Below are 18,927 nucleotides of genomic sequence, written 5' to 3' on the forward strand. Positions count from 1 at the left end.
GACATGGGCTGGCCAGCATTTATTGTCCATCCCTAGTTGCCCTTGAGAAGGTGGTGGTGAGCTGCCTTCTTGAATCGCTGCAGTCCACACGCTGTGAGTTGATCCACAATGCCGTTAGGGAGGGAATTCCAGGATTTTGACCCAGCGACTGAGAAGAAACGGTGATATATTTCCAAGTCAGGATGGTGAGTGGCTCGGAGGGGAACTTGCAGGTGGTGGTGTTCCAATTTATCTGCTGCCCTTGTCTTTCTAGATGGAAGTGGCTGTGGGTTTGGAAGGTGCTGTCTGAGGACCTTTGGTGAATTGCTGCAGTGCATCTTGTAGATCGTGCACACTGCTGCTACTGAGCATCGGCGGTGGAGGGATTGAATGTTTGTAGATGTGGTGCCAATCAAGTGGGCTGCTTTGTCCTGGATGGTGTCAAGCTTCTTAAGTGTTGTTGGAGCTGCACCCATCTAGGCAAGTGGGGAGTATTCCATCACACTCCTGACTTGTGCCATGTAGATGGTGGATAGGCTTTGGGGAGTCAGGAGGTGAGTTACTCGCCACAATATTCCTAGCCTCTGACCTGTTCTTGTAGCCACTGTGTTTATGTGGTGAGTCCAGTTGAGTTTCTGGTCAATGGTAACCCCAAGGATGTTGACAGTGAGGGATTCAGTGATGGTTACACCATTGAATGTCAAGGGGCGGTGGTTAGAGTGTCTCTTATTGATGATGGTCATTGCCTGGCATTTGTGTGGTGCGAATGTTATTTGCCACTTGTCAGTCCAAACCTGGATATTGTCCAGATCTTGTTGCATTTGAACATGGACTGCTTCAGTATCTGAGGAGTCGCGAATGGTGCTGAACATTGTGCAATCATCGGCGAACATCCCCACTTCTGACCTTATGATGGAGGGAAGGTCATTGATGAACCAGCTGAGGATTGTTGGGCCTGGGACACTACCCTGAGGGACTCCTGCAGAGATGTCCTGGAGCTGAGATGACTGACCCTCCACAACCACAACCATCTTCCTATGTACCTGGTTTGACTTCAACCCGGTAAGAAGTCTCACAACACCAGGTTAAAGTCCAACAGGTTTATTTGGTAGCAAATACCATAAGCTTTCGGAGCACTGCTCCTTCGTCAGATGAAGTGGAAATGTGCTCTCAAACAGTGCAAACAGACAGAATCAAGTTGCAGAATACAGATTAGAATGCGAATCCTACAGCCAGCCAGGTCTTAAAGGTACAGACATTGTGGGTGGAGGGAACATTAAACACAGGTTAAAGAAACGTGTATTGTCTCCAGACAGAACAGCTAGAGCTGGAGTTAGCTGGAGACAATACACATTTCAATACACAATACACAATCCAATTAGCTGGAGACAATACACATTTCTTTAACCTGTGTTTAATGTTCCCTCCACCCACATTGTCTGTACCTTTAAGACCTGGCTGGCTGTAGGATTCGCATTCTAATCAGTATTCTGCAACTTGATTTTGTCTGTTTGCACTGTTTGAGAGCACATTTCCACTCCATCTGACGAAGGAGCAGTGCTCCGAAAGCTTATGGTATTTGCTACCAAATAAACCTGTTGGACTTTAACCCGGTGTTGTGAGACTTCTTACCGTGTTCACCCCAGTCCAATGCCGTCATCTCCACATCTTGACTTCAACCAGCAGAGAGTTTACCACCGATACCCATTGATTCCAGTTTTGTTAGGACTCCTTGATGCCACACTCAATGAAATGCAGCCTTGATGTTAAGGGCTGTCACTCTCTCAAATCACCTCTGGAATTCCACCAATGGATCTTTCATTTTATTTTCTTTTTCTTATGACCCACTAGTCTTTTTCCCAGGGAAAGGGAATTGAAAATTGGAGGGCCCTAGGTTTAAGGTGAGAGGGGAAAGATTTAAAAGGGACCTGAGGGGCAATGTCTTCATACAGAGGGTGGTGCGTATATGGAATGAGCTGCCAGAGAAAGTTGTTGAGGCAGGTACAACAGCAACATTTTAAAAGCATTCGGATAAGTACATGGATGGGAAAGGATTAGGGGTACATGGGCCAAACAAGGGCAATTGTGATTAGCTGTGAGGGTGCCATGGTCGGCATGGACCAGTTGGGCCGAAGGGCCTGTTTCGCACTGTATTGCTCTATGACTATGACTCTAGTGATTTTTTTTATTTATTCATGGGACATGGGATTCACTGGCTAGGCCAGCATTTATTGCCCATCCCTAGTTGCCCTTGAGAAGGGGGTGGTGAGCTGCCTTCTTGAATCGCTGCAGTCCACGTGCTCTGGGTTGACTCACAATGCTGTTAGGGAGGGAATTCCAGGATTTTGACCCAGTAACTGCGAAGGAACAGTGATATATTTCCAAGTCAGGATGGTGAGTGGCTTGGAGGGGAACTTGCAGGTGGTGGTGTTCCCATGTATCTGCTGCCCTTGTCCTTCTAGATGGAAGTGGCCATGGGTTTGGAAGGTGCTGTCTAAGGATCTTTGGTGAATTGCTGCAGTGCATCTTGTAGATAGTACACACTGCTGCTACTGAGCGTCGGTGGTGGAGGGAATGGATGTTTGTAGATGTGGCGCCAATCAAGCGGGCTGCTTTGTCCTGGATGGTGTCAAGCTTCTTGAGTGTTGTTGGAGCTGCACCCAATCAGGCAAGGGGGGGAGAATTCCATCACACTCCTATCTTTTTGTCACTCATCAGTTGTAAAGACTTCCCAGTTTGATCCAGCACTGTTCTTCCATGTGCCTCTATGATACAATGCCCTTATTTGTGAATATACCTCGAGTGACCTTGATTATTGCTCAGTCTTACTTAGAACCATAGAATAGAATCCCTACAGTACAGAAGGAAACCATTTGGCCCATTGAGTCTGTACCGACCACAATTCCACACAGGCCCTATCTCCATAACCCCACACATTTACCCTGCTAATCCCCCTGACCCTTGGGTCAACTTAGCATGGCCAATCAACCTAACCCGCACATCTTTGGACTACACATCTGGGTCCCTGGTGCTCTGAGGCAGCAATGCCAACCACTGTGTCACTGTGTCGCCCTTACTTGGTGGAAGTATGAGCTTAATATTTAATTTACCAGCCTACAAAGACTGGTAAACCCTACAATTTTACATCTTTAGCTGCAGTTTTAAGGTTTTTTAAGTCACTCTTCTAAAGGATGAGGTAACATTGCAATCTCCAACTGACTTGTTTCTTCACAGAATGTGAATATGACTAACGAGGTTAATACTTATTGTGCATTCTCAGTTTAATGCAGCTGAGTGGTTGGCGAGGCTATATCAGGGGGTTATACCTGAAGGGGTGAGATCTTAGTCAGGGCAAAAGAAGGTTGGGCGGCACGGTGGCACAGTGGTTAGCACTGCTGCCTCAGGGCTCCAGGGACCCGGGTTCGATTCCAGTCTCGGGTGAGTGTCTGTGTGGAGTTTGCACATCCTCCCCATGTCTGCATGAATTTCTTCTGAGTGTTCCGGCTTCGTCCCACACTCCAAAGATGTGCAGGTTAGGTGGGTCAGCTATACTAAATTGTCCCGTGGTGTCCAAAGATGTGCAGGTTAAATGGTAAATGTGTGGGGTCACAGGGATAGGGTGCGGGAGAGGGCCTGGGTAAGATAGTCTGCCAGACAGCCAGTGCAGACTCGATGGGCCGAATGGCCACTTCTTCATAGTAGGGATTCTGTGATTCTAAGGTTGAATTACACAAAGAATCGGGTGGCGTGGGCAAGGTGTGATTGAACTATTCAGAGAACAATATGGTCTGGCCATTACCTCCTCTGACAAGAATTCTACCGTTTTGACACAAGACGGTGAACATCACCTCCTTCTCATCATTTTACTCAACAGAATGGCTCAAGCTTTAAGTTGCATGTTCGATAGTTTATTGTATATACATGGCACCAATTGCATTACACACTTTTTACACCCTCAAAAAAGGCTCGCAATATTCTCAGATGCTTACAGAGCCGAGCAAAAGTACCCAACCTTGTTACATATCGTGTCGCATGACACAGAATATTAATCTTTTTACATTTGTTAGATATGAAATTTAAAAATTAAGACAGCCAAAGTATCAGGAAGTGTACAGTAAACCCGCGATGGTAACACTTATCTGCGATCATGACTTCTCAGACCACAAAAAACAAATTCCGGACACAAAACGAAACAGGGAGTGGGGGAAATGTGTTTCCGTGATTGGAATTGGTACAGAGTTGAAAGCAAAAATGTTTTTGCTGTCACATGGATTCATGGCAACAGAAATCCTGAAAGGAAAAGCTGCCCTTTAAATTTCTGTGTTACCTGAGCTCTTTAGAGTCTCCACTTACTAAAACTGTGTTCATCGCATCCTTCGAAAATACCACCAATTCATTCAGGGGAAAGTATCCTCAACACTCTCGGTGTGAGATATAATGAACAGCTGAAAGTTCAGCGTATCTCCGATATATGTTTTTTTTAAGTTTTAAAGTTTATTTATTAGTGTCACAAGTAGGTTTACATTAACACTGCAATGAAGTTACTGTGAAAATCCCCTAGTCGCCACACTCTGGCGCCTGTCCGGGTACACTGAGGGAGAATTTAGCATGGCCAATGCACCTAACCAGCATGTCTTTCGCACTGCAAGGGCAGGATTTACCGTCTGCGCTCGCCAAGAAACTGGAAAATCCCGCCCGAGGTCAACGGACCTTTCCATGGTCCGCCCCTTGCCCGCTCCGATTCCCGTGGCGGGCAGAACGGGAAAATCCGCCCCTAAGTGTAACCTACAGAAGGATTTCTCAGTGTCTGTTCAAATATGATCTGCTGTGCGGGCCCTCACTTTAAAAAGGAAAATCAAAGGTGCGTACACTGCACTGAGAAGTAATGTTGTCCCAAGCAGAAGCTAAAGGGCTCGGGAGTGGCGGTGATGGGGCGGTGGTGGCAGGGGCTTGCTGAAAATCCACAGGCTGGGATTGCATGGTTTTTGCCAGGCTCCTGGCTGATCGGTGTCCTCCGGTGCTGACCCTGTCAGCGGTTTTGTGGGTTGGCGCATGATTAGCAAATCGGATCAGCAATCGGGTGGTAGCCTGCTAACAGGAGAATGGCAAGGGTTTATCCGGGTCGGTCGGCCATCTTGGATACCCCTTTGAAAACTGGAACCCGCCTGATCCAATCAGGTAGGTTTTTAAATGGCAGCCTCCCTTGCCAAAAATAGGTTGCCTAAAAAGGCAAATTAACGTCCTGTGTGATGTAGAACTTTGACAGCAATTTTCTCATACAAACCGGGGGTGGGGGGGGGGGGGGGGCGGGGGAGGGGGGAGGAACATGCACCATGCACACTAGGCTTCAGTTAAAGGCCTAATCAGCAATTCTTTAAGGGGTGTTGGAAGCCGCTCTGATAGAACAGCCTGGGAATTGTTTCTAGGGGGAAGTTTTCCCAATGGACAGCTTTCACTCTGTCGAAGAATTCATTCTTTTGCACGGTGGATTCAAATTTAGCTCTACTTCCCTTACATTGTATTTTAGAAATTAATGTCTCAGCCAAGCGCGAAACCCAATCTATTTCGGATTTGAACTGGACCTGCACCTTCGCAAAAGTCTCAGCTACCGTGTTCCATCGATAACACTATGTTTCTCCACTGTAACAAGGGGCTGGAATTCTCCGGCCTCGCCCGTGGCTGGGATTCTCCAGTCCTGCTGCAGTGAATGGAGATTTGGCTGAGCGCCAAACTCTCCGTTCTGGCTAGTGGCGGTAGCGGCGTCATGCGAGACTGGAGAATTCCAGCCAACATGTGGGGAGCGGGATGGGGGGGTGGGGTGTTCAAACGTAACTTCTGGGTGACCTTGTCAAGCTGACCCGAGGGTGGATAGGGGCTGAGAAGATGTGGTGAGGAGTGAGGCTGGGTTGTCATCAGCCTGTCATGAGTGACCCTTTAAGGCCACGGGTTAGGCCACCCAAGAACGAATTCGAACATTTGTACCTGAATTCTGCGTCATTCTACAATTGCTGTTTGGGTCTCGATTTGCATAGTTAAACAGCCCCAGGCCCACTTCGGGAGGAGTGGGAGAGCATTGTCTGTCCACTTACAAGTCCACCTTGGAATTGCAGGTGAGCCTTAAGTTTATTTATTACATTAGTGTCACAAGTAGGCTTACATTAACACTGCAATGAAGTTACTGTGAAAATTCCCTGGTCGCCACACTCTGGTGCCTGTTTGGGTACACTGAGGGAAAATGTAGCATGGCCAATGCACTTAACTAGCATGTCTTTCGGACTGTGGGAGGAAACCAGAGCACCCGGAGGAAACCCACGCAGACATGGGGAGAATGTGCAGGCTCTGCACAGACAGTGACTCAAGCCAGGAATTGAACTCGGATCCCAGGCGCTGTGAGGCGGCGGTGCTAACCCTTGTGCCACCGTACCAGTATCAGTGGGGCAGTTCTTCCTCCCCACTTTGTAACATTCCCCATTGTCAGGTACAAAACCACTAACTGTGAGCTGAGCTTCTTTCCCCTCCCGGGAATGGTTTCAGGGGGTGTTTTCTGTGAAACATTTGATCTACCATTCAAATTCACAACCCCAGTTGCAGCGGTACAATTCTCAAACAGAGAACGTCAGCCTCCTTTTGTTACTGTTTCTCCTATGATTCACCCAGAGGCCCAGAATGCAGGCTTTCTCAACTCTGAAATAAAAGATTTCGTTGTGCTTCAATTGCCATCTCATTGCTTTGTATTGGTTCACCCATATCCAGATTAGTTTGTGACGCAGGACCGTTCACCTCAGCCATAAAGTGCACTAATCCAGGTAGATGTTGTTTTGTTTTAGTCATTCATGGGACATGGGTGTCGCTGGCTGGCAGCATTTATTGCCCATCCCTAGTTGCCTGAGGGCAGTTGAGAGTCAACCACATTGCTGTGGCTCTGGAGTCAGATGGAGGCCAGAGCAGGTAAAGACACCCGATTTCCTTCCCTTAAGGACATTAGTGAACCGGATGGGTTTTTCTGACAATCGACAATGGTCATCAGTGGATTCTTAATTCCAGATGTTTTTTATTGAATTCAAATTCCAACATCTGCCGTGATGGGATCCGAACCCGGGTTCCCAGAACATTAGCTGAGTTTCTGGATTAATAGTCCAGTGATAATACCAGTGGGTCATCATCTCCCCCCCCAGGCTTAATTTCATTTTGTTGTGGATCAAAATTTAATAAACACTTCAAATCAATCAATTCTTGGAACAGATTTGGTAAATTGTGTATCAGGAGACTTAAGTACCAGATTAATAAGAAGTTCACTGTTAGCTAGTACTTAATGGCCACCACATGGAGGCCTTGTGGCTCAGTGGTAGCGCCTATACTGCTGAACCAGAAGCTCTGGGATCAAGTCCAATGCCAGGTCTTGTTGGGCGTGGAAGGAGCATTCAACGCGGTTCAATAGGCTGATTGATAATCATCTTGGGAATATTTCCACCTCTCCCCCCGCGCTCCCCCCTGCTATTTCCCTCAGGGTAAATAAAGAGTGTGGGCGCGAAGATATGCTAAAACAAAATGGCCACCACCATGCAAATGAGCAACTGGAAGAAGGCATCTTGATTGAAAGAAGGATTTTGCAATGGATTTTCCCCCTAAAGTGCTTGTCACACCACTTGTCGGGCCAAGTGTTTGCATTTCCGACTCTATGTTATTGAATTCTTATTTCTTGGCGACTTTCAGCTGAAATATAAGGAATGGAGGATTCTGTCAGGCAATTGATGGGGCTCTGAACCCCCACATTAACTGGGAACACCATTTGAGTCTTGTTGTAACGGGGCGATGGGGGGAGGGAGGGGGTTGCAGTGAGGGTGATGGCAGGAGAAGCTGCCTTCTGAAGAAACGGGGAGATTTTGAGGTTAGATCTACGTGTCCTTCCACTGGAGAAGTTCATATCAAACGGGACAAGGCGAGGACGCCGGTGTCTGCTGTCCCTCCTCCGGCAACCGGCAGGAACTGATCTTGCTCCGGTGGTTTCTTCACCCACGTGCCCAGGTCGGCTTTCCGCAATGCTTTGAACAGCTGCTGCTTGGCGGCCTGGTAGGGCTCGGCTGCCAGCTTGGCTTCGCAGTACATGGACGGCGCTCCCTGAAGGCTTGGGCCTCGTGTACTCAGCTGTGGAGGAGAGCAGAAACAAAGCGAGTGAGGCGGCGCAGGCAGGAGGCTCGGGCAGCTGTGCAATCTCCACATTTAATTCTCACCAGCGGCTTCCCGGCTCGCGCACCTTGTGGGCTTGTTTATGTCCCATAAAGATTTAAAGCAAAAAAAAAACATTAAAATAATGATGTGCGACTGGTCACGGCTGCTGCTGTTGCAGGGAAATGTTATAGCGACAGGTGGGTATCGAGACTAAAAACTCCATCTGTGCTGTAATTGAAATGATTTTAAAGCACAGTGTGAGCTAAAACACTTCCAAAAATGCTCCTTATCACTTCAATCCTCAGTCCTAGATTGGTCTGGTTTCGTTGACATAGAATCAGAGAATCCCGACAGTACAGAAGGAGGCCATTTGGCCCATCTGCACCGACCACAATCCCACCCAGGCCCTATCCCTTCAACCCCATGTATTGACCCAGCTAATTCCCCTGACACTAAAGGGCAATTTTAGCATTGCCAATCAACCCAACCCGCACATCTTTGGACTGTGGGAGGAAACCGGAGCACCCGGAGGAAACCCACACTGACATGGGGAGAATGTGCAGACTCCGCACAGACAGCGACCCAAGCCGGGAATTGAACCCGGGTCCCTGGCGCTGTGAGGCAGCAGTGCTAACCACTGTGCCATCATGTCACCCTGTGCTGACGGTATAGAATTACTTCATTTGCCCCTGTGGAGGGGGTGTTAATCACCAGTATAAGCTGACTTTAGTTATAGGTATCACCAGAGCTTGGCCTTTGTTTGCCTTTGGTGTCCAAGACTGGCTGAGGAACAACTGAGCTGATGAAGACTGGCACTTGAATCCTTCATCATCCCTCGGCTTAGCTACTCCCTGACTGGCATCCAGTCCTAGGCTAGGTCTTGATCTCTGGAACACCTTCATCTACTTCCCGAGTCACTCAATGGCATTGACATGGCACCTTGAAAATGAAGGGTGGGCAGAGCAATCAGCATACCTCCAACTGGGGCATGGTACCCAATTGTGAAGAATACTCCACAGCACAGCTGGGCACAGTCATTTCTTTTTCTGTGAACCCTGACATGCTCAGGCCATTAAAAAAATTATTCATTCAGGGGATGTGGACATCGCTGGCTGGGCCAGTATTTATTGCCCATCCCTAATTGCCGTTGAACGGAATGGTTTGCCAGGCCATTTGTCAATATGGGCAGCATGGTGGCACAGTGGTTTAGCACTGGTGTCTCACAGTGCCAGGGACTCAGGTTCAAATCTGGCCTCGGGTGACTGCGTGGAGTTTGCACTTTCTCCCCATGTCTGCGTGGGTTTCATCCGGGTGCTCTGGTTTCCTCCCACAGTCCAAGGATGAGCAGGTTAGGTTGATTGGCCGTGCTAAATTGACCCTTAGTGTCGGGGGGATTAGTAGGGTAAATGTGTGGGTTTATGGGAATACAGCCTGGATGGGATTGTGGTCGGTACAGACTCAATGTTTTAGTTTCTCCCAGATGAAGCAGCGGCGCTCCGAAAGCTCGTGCTACCAAATAAACCTGTTGGACTTTAACCTGGTGTTGTGAGACTTCTTACTGTAGTCTCTCCCAAAAGGGGAAACATCCTTTCAGCATTTATATATGTCACATTACATCCAAAATGTTAGGTCAGTGGCCCCATTGACCCTCCGGACTAAGTAGGCAGTCTGTTTGTGTCCCACTTCAAATTTAGCTATATAAGACCCTCGACAGACCCCACTTGGAGTACTGTATCAGTTCTGGTCGCCTCATTACAGGAAGGATGTGGAAAAGATTGAAAGGGTGCAGAGGAGATTTACAAGGATGTTGCCTGGATTGAGTGGCATGCCTTATGAGGATAGGCTGAGGGAGCTCGGTCTTTTCTCCTTGGAGAGACGAAGGATGAGAGGAGACCTAATAGAGGTGTATAAGATGTTGAGAGGCATAGATCGGGTGGACTCTTAGAGGCTTTTTCCCAGGATGGAAATGTCTGCTATGAGAGGACACAGGTTTAAGGTGCTGGGGGGTAGGTACAGGGGAGATGTTAGGGGTAAGTTTTTCACACAGAGGGTGGTGGGCGAGTGGAATCGGCTGCCATCAGTGGTGGTGGAAGCGAACTCAATAGGGTCTTTTAAGAGACTCCTGGATGAGTACATGGAGCTTAATAGGATGTAGGGTTATAGGTAGGTCTAGAAGGTCGGGATGTGTTCGGCACAACTTGTGGGCCGAAGGGCCTGTTTGTGCTGTAGTTTTTCTATGTTTCTAAAATCTCTGCTGATTGTTCTAAGGGGATGCTGTACTGATTCATGTGGGACAGTAAACTAATGCCTTCTCGGATAGATGTAAATAATCCCATGGTGAAGGCGAGTAGTGGGGTTCTCTCTAATGCCCAAGTTAATATAGTGGAACGGCACGGTGGTTAGCACTGCTGCATCACAGTTCCAGGGACCCGGGTTCAATTCCCGGCTTGGGTCACTGTCTGTGTGGAGTTTGCGCGTTCTTTCCATGTTAGTGTGGATTTCCTCTGGGTGCTCCAGTTTCCTCCCACAGTCCAAAGATGTGCGGGTTAGGTGCACTGGCTAAATTGCCCCTTAGTGTCCTGGGATGCGAGGATTAGAGAGGTTAACGGGGTAAGTATGTGGGGTTACGGGGATAGGGCCCAGGTGAGATTGTTGTCAGTGCAGACTCTTAGAAATCTTAGAAACCCTACAGCACAGAAAGAGGCCATTCGGCCCATCGAGTCTGCACCGACCACAATCCCACCCAGACCCTACCCCCATATCCCGACATATTTCACCCACTAATTCCTCTCACCTACGCATCCCAGGACACTAAGGGCAATTTTAGCATGGCCAATCAACCTAACCCGCACATCGTTGGACTGTGGGAGGGAACCGGAGCCCCCGGAGGAAACCCACGCAGACATGAGGAGAATGTGCAAACTCCACACAGACAGTGACCAAGCCGGGAATCGAACCCAGGTCCCTGGAGCTGTGAAGCAGCAGTGCTACCCACTGTGCTACCGTGCCGCCCAACTCGATGGGCTGAATGGCCTCCTTCAGCACTGCAGGGTTTCTATGATTCTATCCCTCAACCATGGCCTATAGCAACAGCTTACCTGTCTTTATCACATGAGAGTGTGCTATGTGTAAATCATCAGCTTCCCTCCCTGCCTGAACCGTGACCAAATCTCACAAGTCCTTCATTAGCTGCAAGGCGCTTTGGGATGTCCTTAAATTGCGGCAAGTGCTATATGTGCTTGTCTTCCGTGCCTTTCTTTACAAACACTGAATTATTATTAATAAATGACTCAGAGTTTGACTGGTTTTGTGTGTGTATGTGAGTGTGCGTGCAGTGCCAGTTATCAGTGCCACGTTAGTGGAGATTGGTGGTTTGATGGGTAGGAGGTGTCGGATGACGATGCAGACACTGATCCTGACCTCCCGCCTCAGGTCATTGAACTTCTTGTGACACTGCAGCCAGGACCTGGGGAATTACCTCCCTGGCCACCTGCTCCCAATCCCTTCACAATGTCATGCGATTTATTCAGCAGTTTACAGCTGAGTGTATACTTGGTATGATGTTACATTCAGTACTTCCAAGTGAAAATTTTATTGGCATTCCATCATATGGATTAGGAGCCCGATTAGGTCACTCGGAGCCTTGACTCTGCTCTGCCATTCTAGAAGAACATGGCTGATCTGATTATAACCTCAATCCTGCCTACCCCTGATAACCTTTCACACCCCCCCGTTAATCAAGAATCTACCTCGCTCTGCCTTAAAAATATTCAAAGATTCTGCCTTTTGAAGAAGAGTTTCAAAGACTCACAACCCTCAGAGAAATAATTCTCCTCATCTCTTAAATGAACGATCCCTTATTTTTAAACAGTGACCCCGTTAGTTCTAGATTCTCTAACAAGAGGAAACATCCTCTGCACACCCACTCTGTCAATACCCCATAGGATCTTAAGGGTCTCAATCACGTCATTGGAACGGTGGCACAGAGGTTAGCACTGGTGCCTCACAGCTCCAGGGCTTGGTTCCAGCCTCAGGTCACTGTGAGGAGTTTGCACATTCTCCCCGTGTCTGTGTGAGTTTCCTCCGGGTTCTTCGGTTTCATCCCACAGTCTAAAGATGTGCAATTTAGGTGAATTGGCCATGCTAAATTACCCCTTAGTGTCCCAAGATATGAAGGTTAGATGGATTAGCCATGGGAAATGTGTAGGGTTACGGGGATAAGGTGGGGGCTAGGGCCTGGGTAAGATGCTCTATCAGAGAGTTGGTGCAGACTTGAAGGGCCGAATGGCCTCTTCTGCACTGTATGGATTCTATGAAATCGTCTCTTACTCTTTTGACCTCTAATGGATATAAGCCTAACCTCGCCAACTTTTGTTCATAAGACAACCTGCCATTCCTGGAATTACCTTCTCTGAATTGTTTTTAACACATTAACATCTTTCCTTAAATAGAGAGACTAATACTGTACACAATGCTCCAGATGTAGTCTCACTGACACCCTGTACAACTGAAACATAACCTCCCTACTTTTGTAATCAATTCCCCTCATGATAATTGATAACATTCTATTAGCTTTCCTAATTACTTGCTGTACCTGTATAATAGCCTTTTGTGATTCAAACACTAGGACACCGAGATCCCTCCGAATCTCTAACCTTTGCAATCTCTCGCCATTCAGTTAATCAGCTTCTTTTTTACTCTTCCTGCCAAAATGGAGAACTTAACATTTGTCCGCGTCAATATTCCATTTGCCAGAGTTTTGGCCACTTGACCGAGAATCATAGAATCCCTACAGTGCAGAAGGAGGCCATTCGGCCCATCGAATCAGCACCAACCACTATCCCACTCAGGCCCTATCCTCATGGTGCCATGCATTTACCCTAGCTAGTCCCCGGACACTAAGGGACAATTTAGCACAGCCAATTCACCTAACCTGCATATCTTTGGACTGTGGGAGGAAACCGGAGCACCCGGAGGAAACCCACGCAGACATGGGAAGAATGCGCGAGCTCCACACAGACAATGACCCAAGCCAGGAATCAAACCTGGGTCCCTGGTGCTGTGAGGCAGCAGTGCTAACCACTGTGCCACTGTGGACCTATGTCCCTTTGTAACCTCCTTATGTCCCCTTCACTATTTACTCTCCCACCTATCTTTGTGTCATCAGCAAATTTAGCAACCAGACCTTCAGTTCCTTCCTCCAAGCCATTTATATAAATTGCAAAAAGTTGAGGCCCCACGACTGATCTCTGTGGCACACAACTCATTATATCCCACCAACCGGAAAAAGGCCGATTTATACTGACTCTCTGTTTCCCTGTTAGTTAGCCAATCTTCTATCCATGCCAATATGTTACTCCCTACACTGTGAGCTTTTATTTTACACAATAACATTTGATGTGACACTTTAGCAAATGTCTTCTGGAAATTTAAGTACAGTACATCCACTGGTTCTCCTTTATCCACAGCTTATCTGACTCCTTCAAAGAACTCCAATGAATTAGTTTAACGTGATGTCCCTTTCACAAAACCATGTTGACTCTGCCTGATAGCCTTGAGTTTTTCTAGGTGCCCTGCTATAACATATTTAACCATAGCTTGTAACATTTTCCTTATGCAGTCTGTCTGGAGTTTCCTGCTTTCTGTCTTCCTCCCTTTTTGGGTAAAGGAGATGCATTTGCTATCTTCCAATCTAATGGAACCTTCCCCAAATCTAGGGAATTCTGGAAAATTAAAATGAATGTATCAACAATCTCATTAGGCACTTCTTTCAGGATTTAGAGTAAAATCCATTTGGACTCGAGGATTTGTCATCCGGCAGCCACTTCCCCAGTGATTGTAATTTTCCTGCCAGCCACAGATCTAATTCACAGCCTCCACACTAGCTATTCAGCTATGGCAGGCACATTGCAGCACAGTTAGTGACACGCTTTCTTGCAGGATACAGCAGGTTATAACTGCAGGGTGCAAAGCAGACCCGGATGGGGACAAGCATCATCTAAGGTCACCAGAGGACACAGTGTTCAGCATACATGGGGGCAACTGTGACATAGGCCATTGAATCTGGCATTGCTGAGACCACTCAGGATGATGGTACATCTCTACATTGTGGCCCTTTTCAAATCCGACCATATTCCCATCCTGCTATCTGACATATAAAGAAAGCTCCATATGGTGTGGCCCCCACCTCCCCCCCTTTCCTCACATCCAACCCACCCTTTCTATATTTCTTCTTTCAGATTCCCGCCAACTGGCATCTGGCCAGCCTCACGGGGCGGGCCAAAAACAAAACTGAACTGAAGAAGCTGGCCGTTGCTTGATATGGCACTTACAGCCACAAATTATTGGCAAACTGCATAGCTCCATAGAGGCGGCACGGTGGCATAGTGGTTAGCACTGCTGCTTCACAGCACTAGGGATCTGGGTTCAATTTGGGCCTCGAGTGACTATCTGTGTGGCGTTTGCACGCTCTCCCCGTGTCAGCGTGGGTTTCCTCTGGGTGCTCCGGTTTCCTCCCACAGTCCAAAGATGTGCTGGTGAGGTGGATTGGCCATTGCTAAATTGCCTCTTAGCGTCAGGGGGACTAGTGGGGTAAATACATGGGGTTACAGGGATAGGGCCCAGGTGCGGGCTCAATGGGCTGAATGGCCTCCTTCTGCACTATGGGAATTCTATGGTACTATGAAAGCTTGATGCCACATTGCCGTTCCAGATAGAGGGGCAGAGCAATGTTAAAAACCGCAGTCCTTTAACTTCCCTCCAAAGAATATGAGAAGCTTGCTTTAGAGGAACAGCATGACGTAGAGGGGAATCTTTCAAAATGTCAGCTCAATAATGCATGAAAAAGAAATATTGCCCCCGCAATTAATTCCACTGGGATGCCAAAGCAAAGTCAAAGCTTAAGAGAAGATTCGAAGTCTGTGATTCCAGCATGCAATATAAATTAAACAGTAAAATGATTTATGCTCCAACAACACAAGGCTGAATAATATAGTTAAAAAGCTTATGCAATAAACATTACCATTGAAGTTATAACAAAACGCTATTAATGGAGCATTAGTAAAGCGTTTAACTAAGGAAGACATGAAAAGACTTTGAAAAAGATTTAAATTGTGCTGAAGAGCTTCAGGCTCTTCAGGTTTTGAGACTTCCCGATAGTAACTAGACTTTGTGCGGAGAATATTGATTCCATCACATTGAGTTTACTGGATGTGTAGCACTTATCAGCTGCCAGAAATAATTTCCACTGAAGCTGACGACACAGAAGAAGTTCTTAGCAGAAGGAAACCTCATCCGTGACATTTATTAAAATACCGATAGATCCCCTCAGGGATGTATATTTGTAGCTGATAATGTGCAAATCCAATAACCCATATTTTATTGAGCAGAATGTAATTTTGAATGGGAAATTTCATATGAGTAGTCTATAAAGCTTGAGAGTTCTGTGTATGACTTGGTTGTATCAGCAGGCTTTGAGTTAGTCACATAGCGTTTCTTTTTTATTTTTTCATAGGATGTGGATGAAGCCAGCATTTGTTGCTACCGGAGTAGGTCAAAGGTCAGGAATCCTGCAGTGAGGAACTCGCCTCCTGACACCCCAAAGCCTGCCCACCATCTACAAGGCACAAGTCAGGAGTGTAATGGAATACTCCCCACTTGCCTGGATGAGTCCAGCTTCAATACTCAAGAAGCTCGACACCATCCAGGACAAAGCAGCCCACTTGATTGTTACCCCTTCCACAAACACTCACTCCCTCCACCACCGACGCATAATAACAGCTGTGTGTACCATCTACAAGATGCATTGTAGGAACTCACCAAGGCTCCTTCGGCAGCACTTTCCAAACCCATGACCACTACCTTCTAGATGGACAACTGCAGCAGATACCTGAGAAGACCACCACCTGGATGTTCCCCTCCAAGTCACTCACCACCTTGACTTGAAAATATATCGCCGTTCCTTCACTGTCACTGGGTCAAAATCCTGGAACTCTCTTCCTAACAGCACTGTGGGGTGTACCTATACCTCACAGACTACAGCGGTTCAAGAACTCAGCTCACCACCACCTTCTGAAAGGCAACAAGGGGTGGGCAATAAATGTTCAAGGAGCAGCGCTCTGAAAGCGAGTGGCGTTTGCTACCAAATAAACCTGTTGGACTTTAACCTGGTGTTGTTAGACTCCTTACTGTGAATATAGAAGGACCAGAGAAGAAGTGAAAAAATGAATACGCAAAGAGAAAGTATGAAAAGAGACTGGCAACTAACATTTAGGATCCTAAGAGTATGGACAGGGTAAATATTGAGAAACTGTTCCCACTCAAGGGATCATGAAGAATTAAAGGGCACAGATTCAAAATAATTGGCAAAAGGAGTAAAAGTGATGTGTGGAAAAACCTTTTCACCCAGAGGGTGGTTGGAGTCTGAAAGGAACTTCCTGAGAGGGTGGGTTCAATCAAGGTGTTCAAAAGAGAATTGGATTGCAGTCTGAAAAGAAAGATTGTGCAAGGTTATGGTGATAAGGCAGGGGAATGGAATTAGATGGAATGCTCTTTCAGAGAGACAGTGTAGATTTGAAGGGTCGAATGGCCTCCTTCTGTGCGGCAAAGATTTTGTGATTCTGGAGGACAATTGTGGATGGACAGCAAATGATGCTGAGATAGCAATGCACTCATCCCTCGGCTGAATAAATATTTAAAAAGCCAGCAGGCATGAAGAGGCAACTAATTAAGGAAGAAAGGCTGGCATTCCTCACTGCCAGTTCAAGCCGAGGACCATCATCTGTGCGGCCTCTGTGCCAGCGTGAAACAAGAGGCCGCATCTATTTTAGGTGCCCTGGCTGGGGAGGCAGAGAATTCTTTACTTGTGCCAAGACGAATGAGGCAGACAGGCCCTGACAATCAAAGGGAAACCCCTTCCACTGGTGGTGTTAGGTCACGGGGGCAGCCTTTACAGTTGGCAGGTCCCTGCTTGGGCCATTGAGCGCATGTCTCTGATAGCTCCCTGCCCCCCCCAATCCCCCCCCCCCGCAATCCCCGCCGCCACCCCCCCCCCCCCCCCGCCTCAACACACACAACCCTCACCCCATATCCCGGGAAACCACTGGGAGTCTGCCTTTTTGTCCCTCATGGAGGGATCTGCACCACTTCTGACAAAGTGCCAGCAGCTTAGGTAAAGAGGCCTTAATTGGGCCTTCAATTGTCAAAATTAGCTGCTGTATCCGGTCACCTGGCTGTGAACTGCTGTCATTCCTGCCGCTGGGAAACCTCCCTGACGGTGGGACTGCACTTGGAAATCATTCCAGTGTGGCTTTTCAGCATTTTACCAGCACCCCCCCCGCACCTGCCGCCCGCCCCCCTCCACCTCCTAGCCCATCACCTGGTGGCTGGTAAAATTTCACCCTATGTTTTTGTCCACTTATACGATCAACAGTAATTCCTAGGCTTTTATCACATGGCCAACAGCTAGCGGAAAATACAGAGATGTGGTAAAACACATTGTACACTGGGGTATTGAGCTGTGAATCAGTTCTCTCACTTAGTGCAACTAATTCGAGCTTTCCTCTGCCAAATTTAATTCGCTCCAAACTGTTTCTGTTAAATGCAATACAGCAAAAGTAATTGAAGTTGTCAATATGGCAATGAACATCCACCACTGCAACAATGTTCTCTCCCTCCATCAGGGCTGCTCCCCATTGCGTGTCCTTGTTCAGCTGCCGTACACTCAATTAACTTGCAAATGTCAATTTTGCTTTGTGCTTGGGGATGCAATGGGAGACAAGCTTGCTGTGGAATGCCATGAACAGACCCACGTGGAGAGCAGGGGCTTTGAAATTTGTGTTTGCCTACCCACGTTTGAGACAAAAATCAGCACTGCCCCGGCTCTGACCCCTCAACTGATACTCCAGCTCCTGCCAAAGCTGTTCCAGGATGGGATGGATCAAATTCCTGGTCTTTCCAAATGACTCAAGAATTCCTGCTGTCAGCATGTAACACAGTACAAAGCTCTGGAGCAGCATTATCTGGGGTAGGATGAGGGGAGGACATTGTCAACATGAACCGGGAGGCAAGTGGAGAAGCGTGCCCTTCTGGAGTGAGAGATACTTATTGCCTTGAATTGAGCAGGTGATCGGAAAAGATCTACACTTTGAATTCTATGATTCTCCTTCGAGAAGGAAAGAGTAAGAGATCGGATCGAGCTGTCCAAAATCTGAAGGCGTCTAGACTGAGTACAGACAGAGAGTACAGAGAGTATAGAGAGAAACAGCTCCCATTGGTGGAATGGTTGAGAACCAGAGGGCGCCAGTTTAAGGTGATTGCCAAAATAAACAAGTGACATGAGAAATATCATAGAATCTCTACAGAGCAGAAGGAGGCCATTCGGCCCATCAAGCCTCCACCAACAACAATGCCACCCAGGCCCTATCTCTGTAACCCCATGTATTTGCCCTGCTAATCCCTCTGACACTAAGGGGCAATTTAGCATGACCAATCAACCTAACCCACACATTTTTGGACGGGAGGAGGAAACCAGAGACTCGGAGGAAACCCATGGAAACACGGAGAGAATGTGCAAACTCCACACTGACAGTGATCCAGGCCACGAATCGTACCCGAGTCCCTGGCGCTGTGAGGCAGCAGTGCGACCCAAGGTACTTAGCAGGAGCATGAGAAAATAAAATTTGCCATAGACGTAGGACCCATGGGAACCGACGACCAAAAGGTTTGGTCAAAGACTTAAGCTTTACAAAGTATCTGAAAGGAAGAGAGAGCAACAGAGAG

The 18,927-nt window shown here is 47.5% G+C and overlaps 1 protein-coding gene across 1 annotated transcript in view; it reads right to left on the reverse strand.

The window, feature by feature from the left end:
* Positions 1-7,606: 7,606 nt before the first annotated feature.
* Positions 7,607-18,927, reverse strand: part of adarb2 (adenosine deaminase RNA specific B2 (inactive)) — a 329,000-nt gene continuing 317,679 nt past the window's right edge. The window contains exon 11 of the mRNA XM_078229741.1: positions 7,607-8,124. Coding sequence (XP_078085867.1) covers positions 7,900-8,124 — 225 coding nt within the window. The 3' untranslated portion in view covers positions 7,607-7,899. The remainder of the gene's footprint in view (positions 8,125-18,927) is intronic.

Source organism: Mustelus asterias, chromosome 2 (assembly GCF_964213995.1).
Source record: "Mustelus asterias chromosome 2, sMusAst1.hap1.1, whole genome shotgun sequence".
NCBI classification, from domain to species: Eukaryota; Metazoa; Chordata; class Chondrichthyes; order Carcharhiniformes; family Triakidae; genus Mustelus; species Mustelus asterias.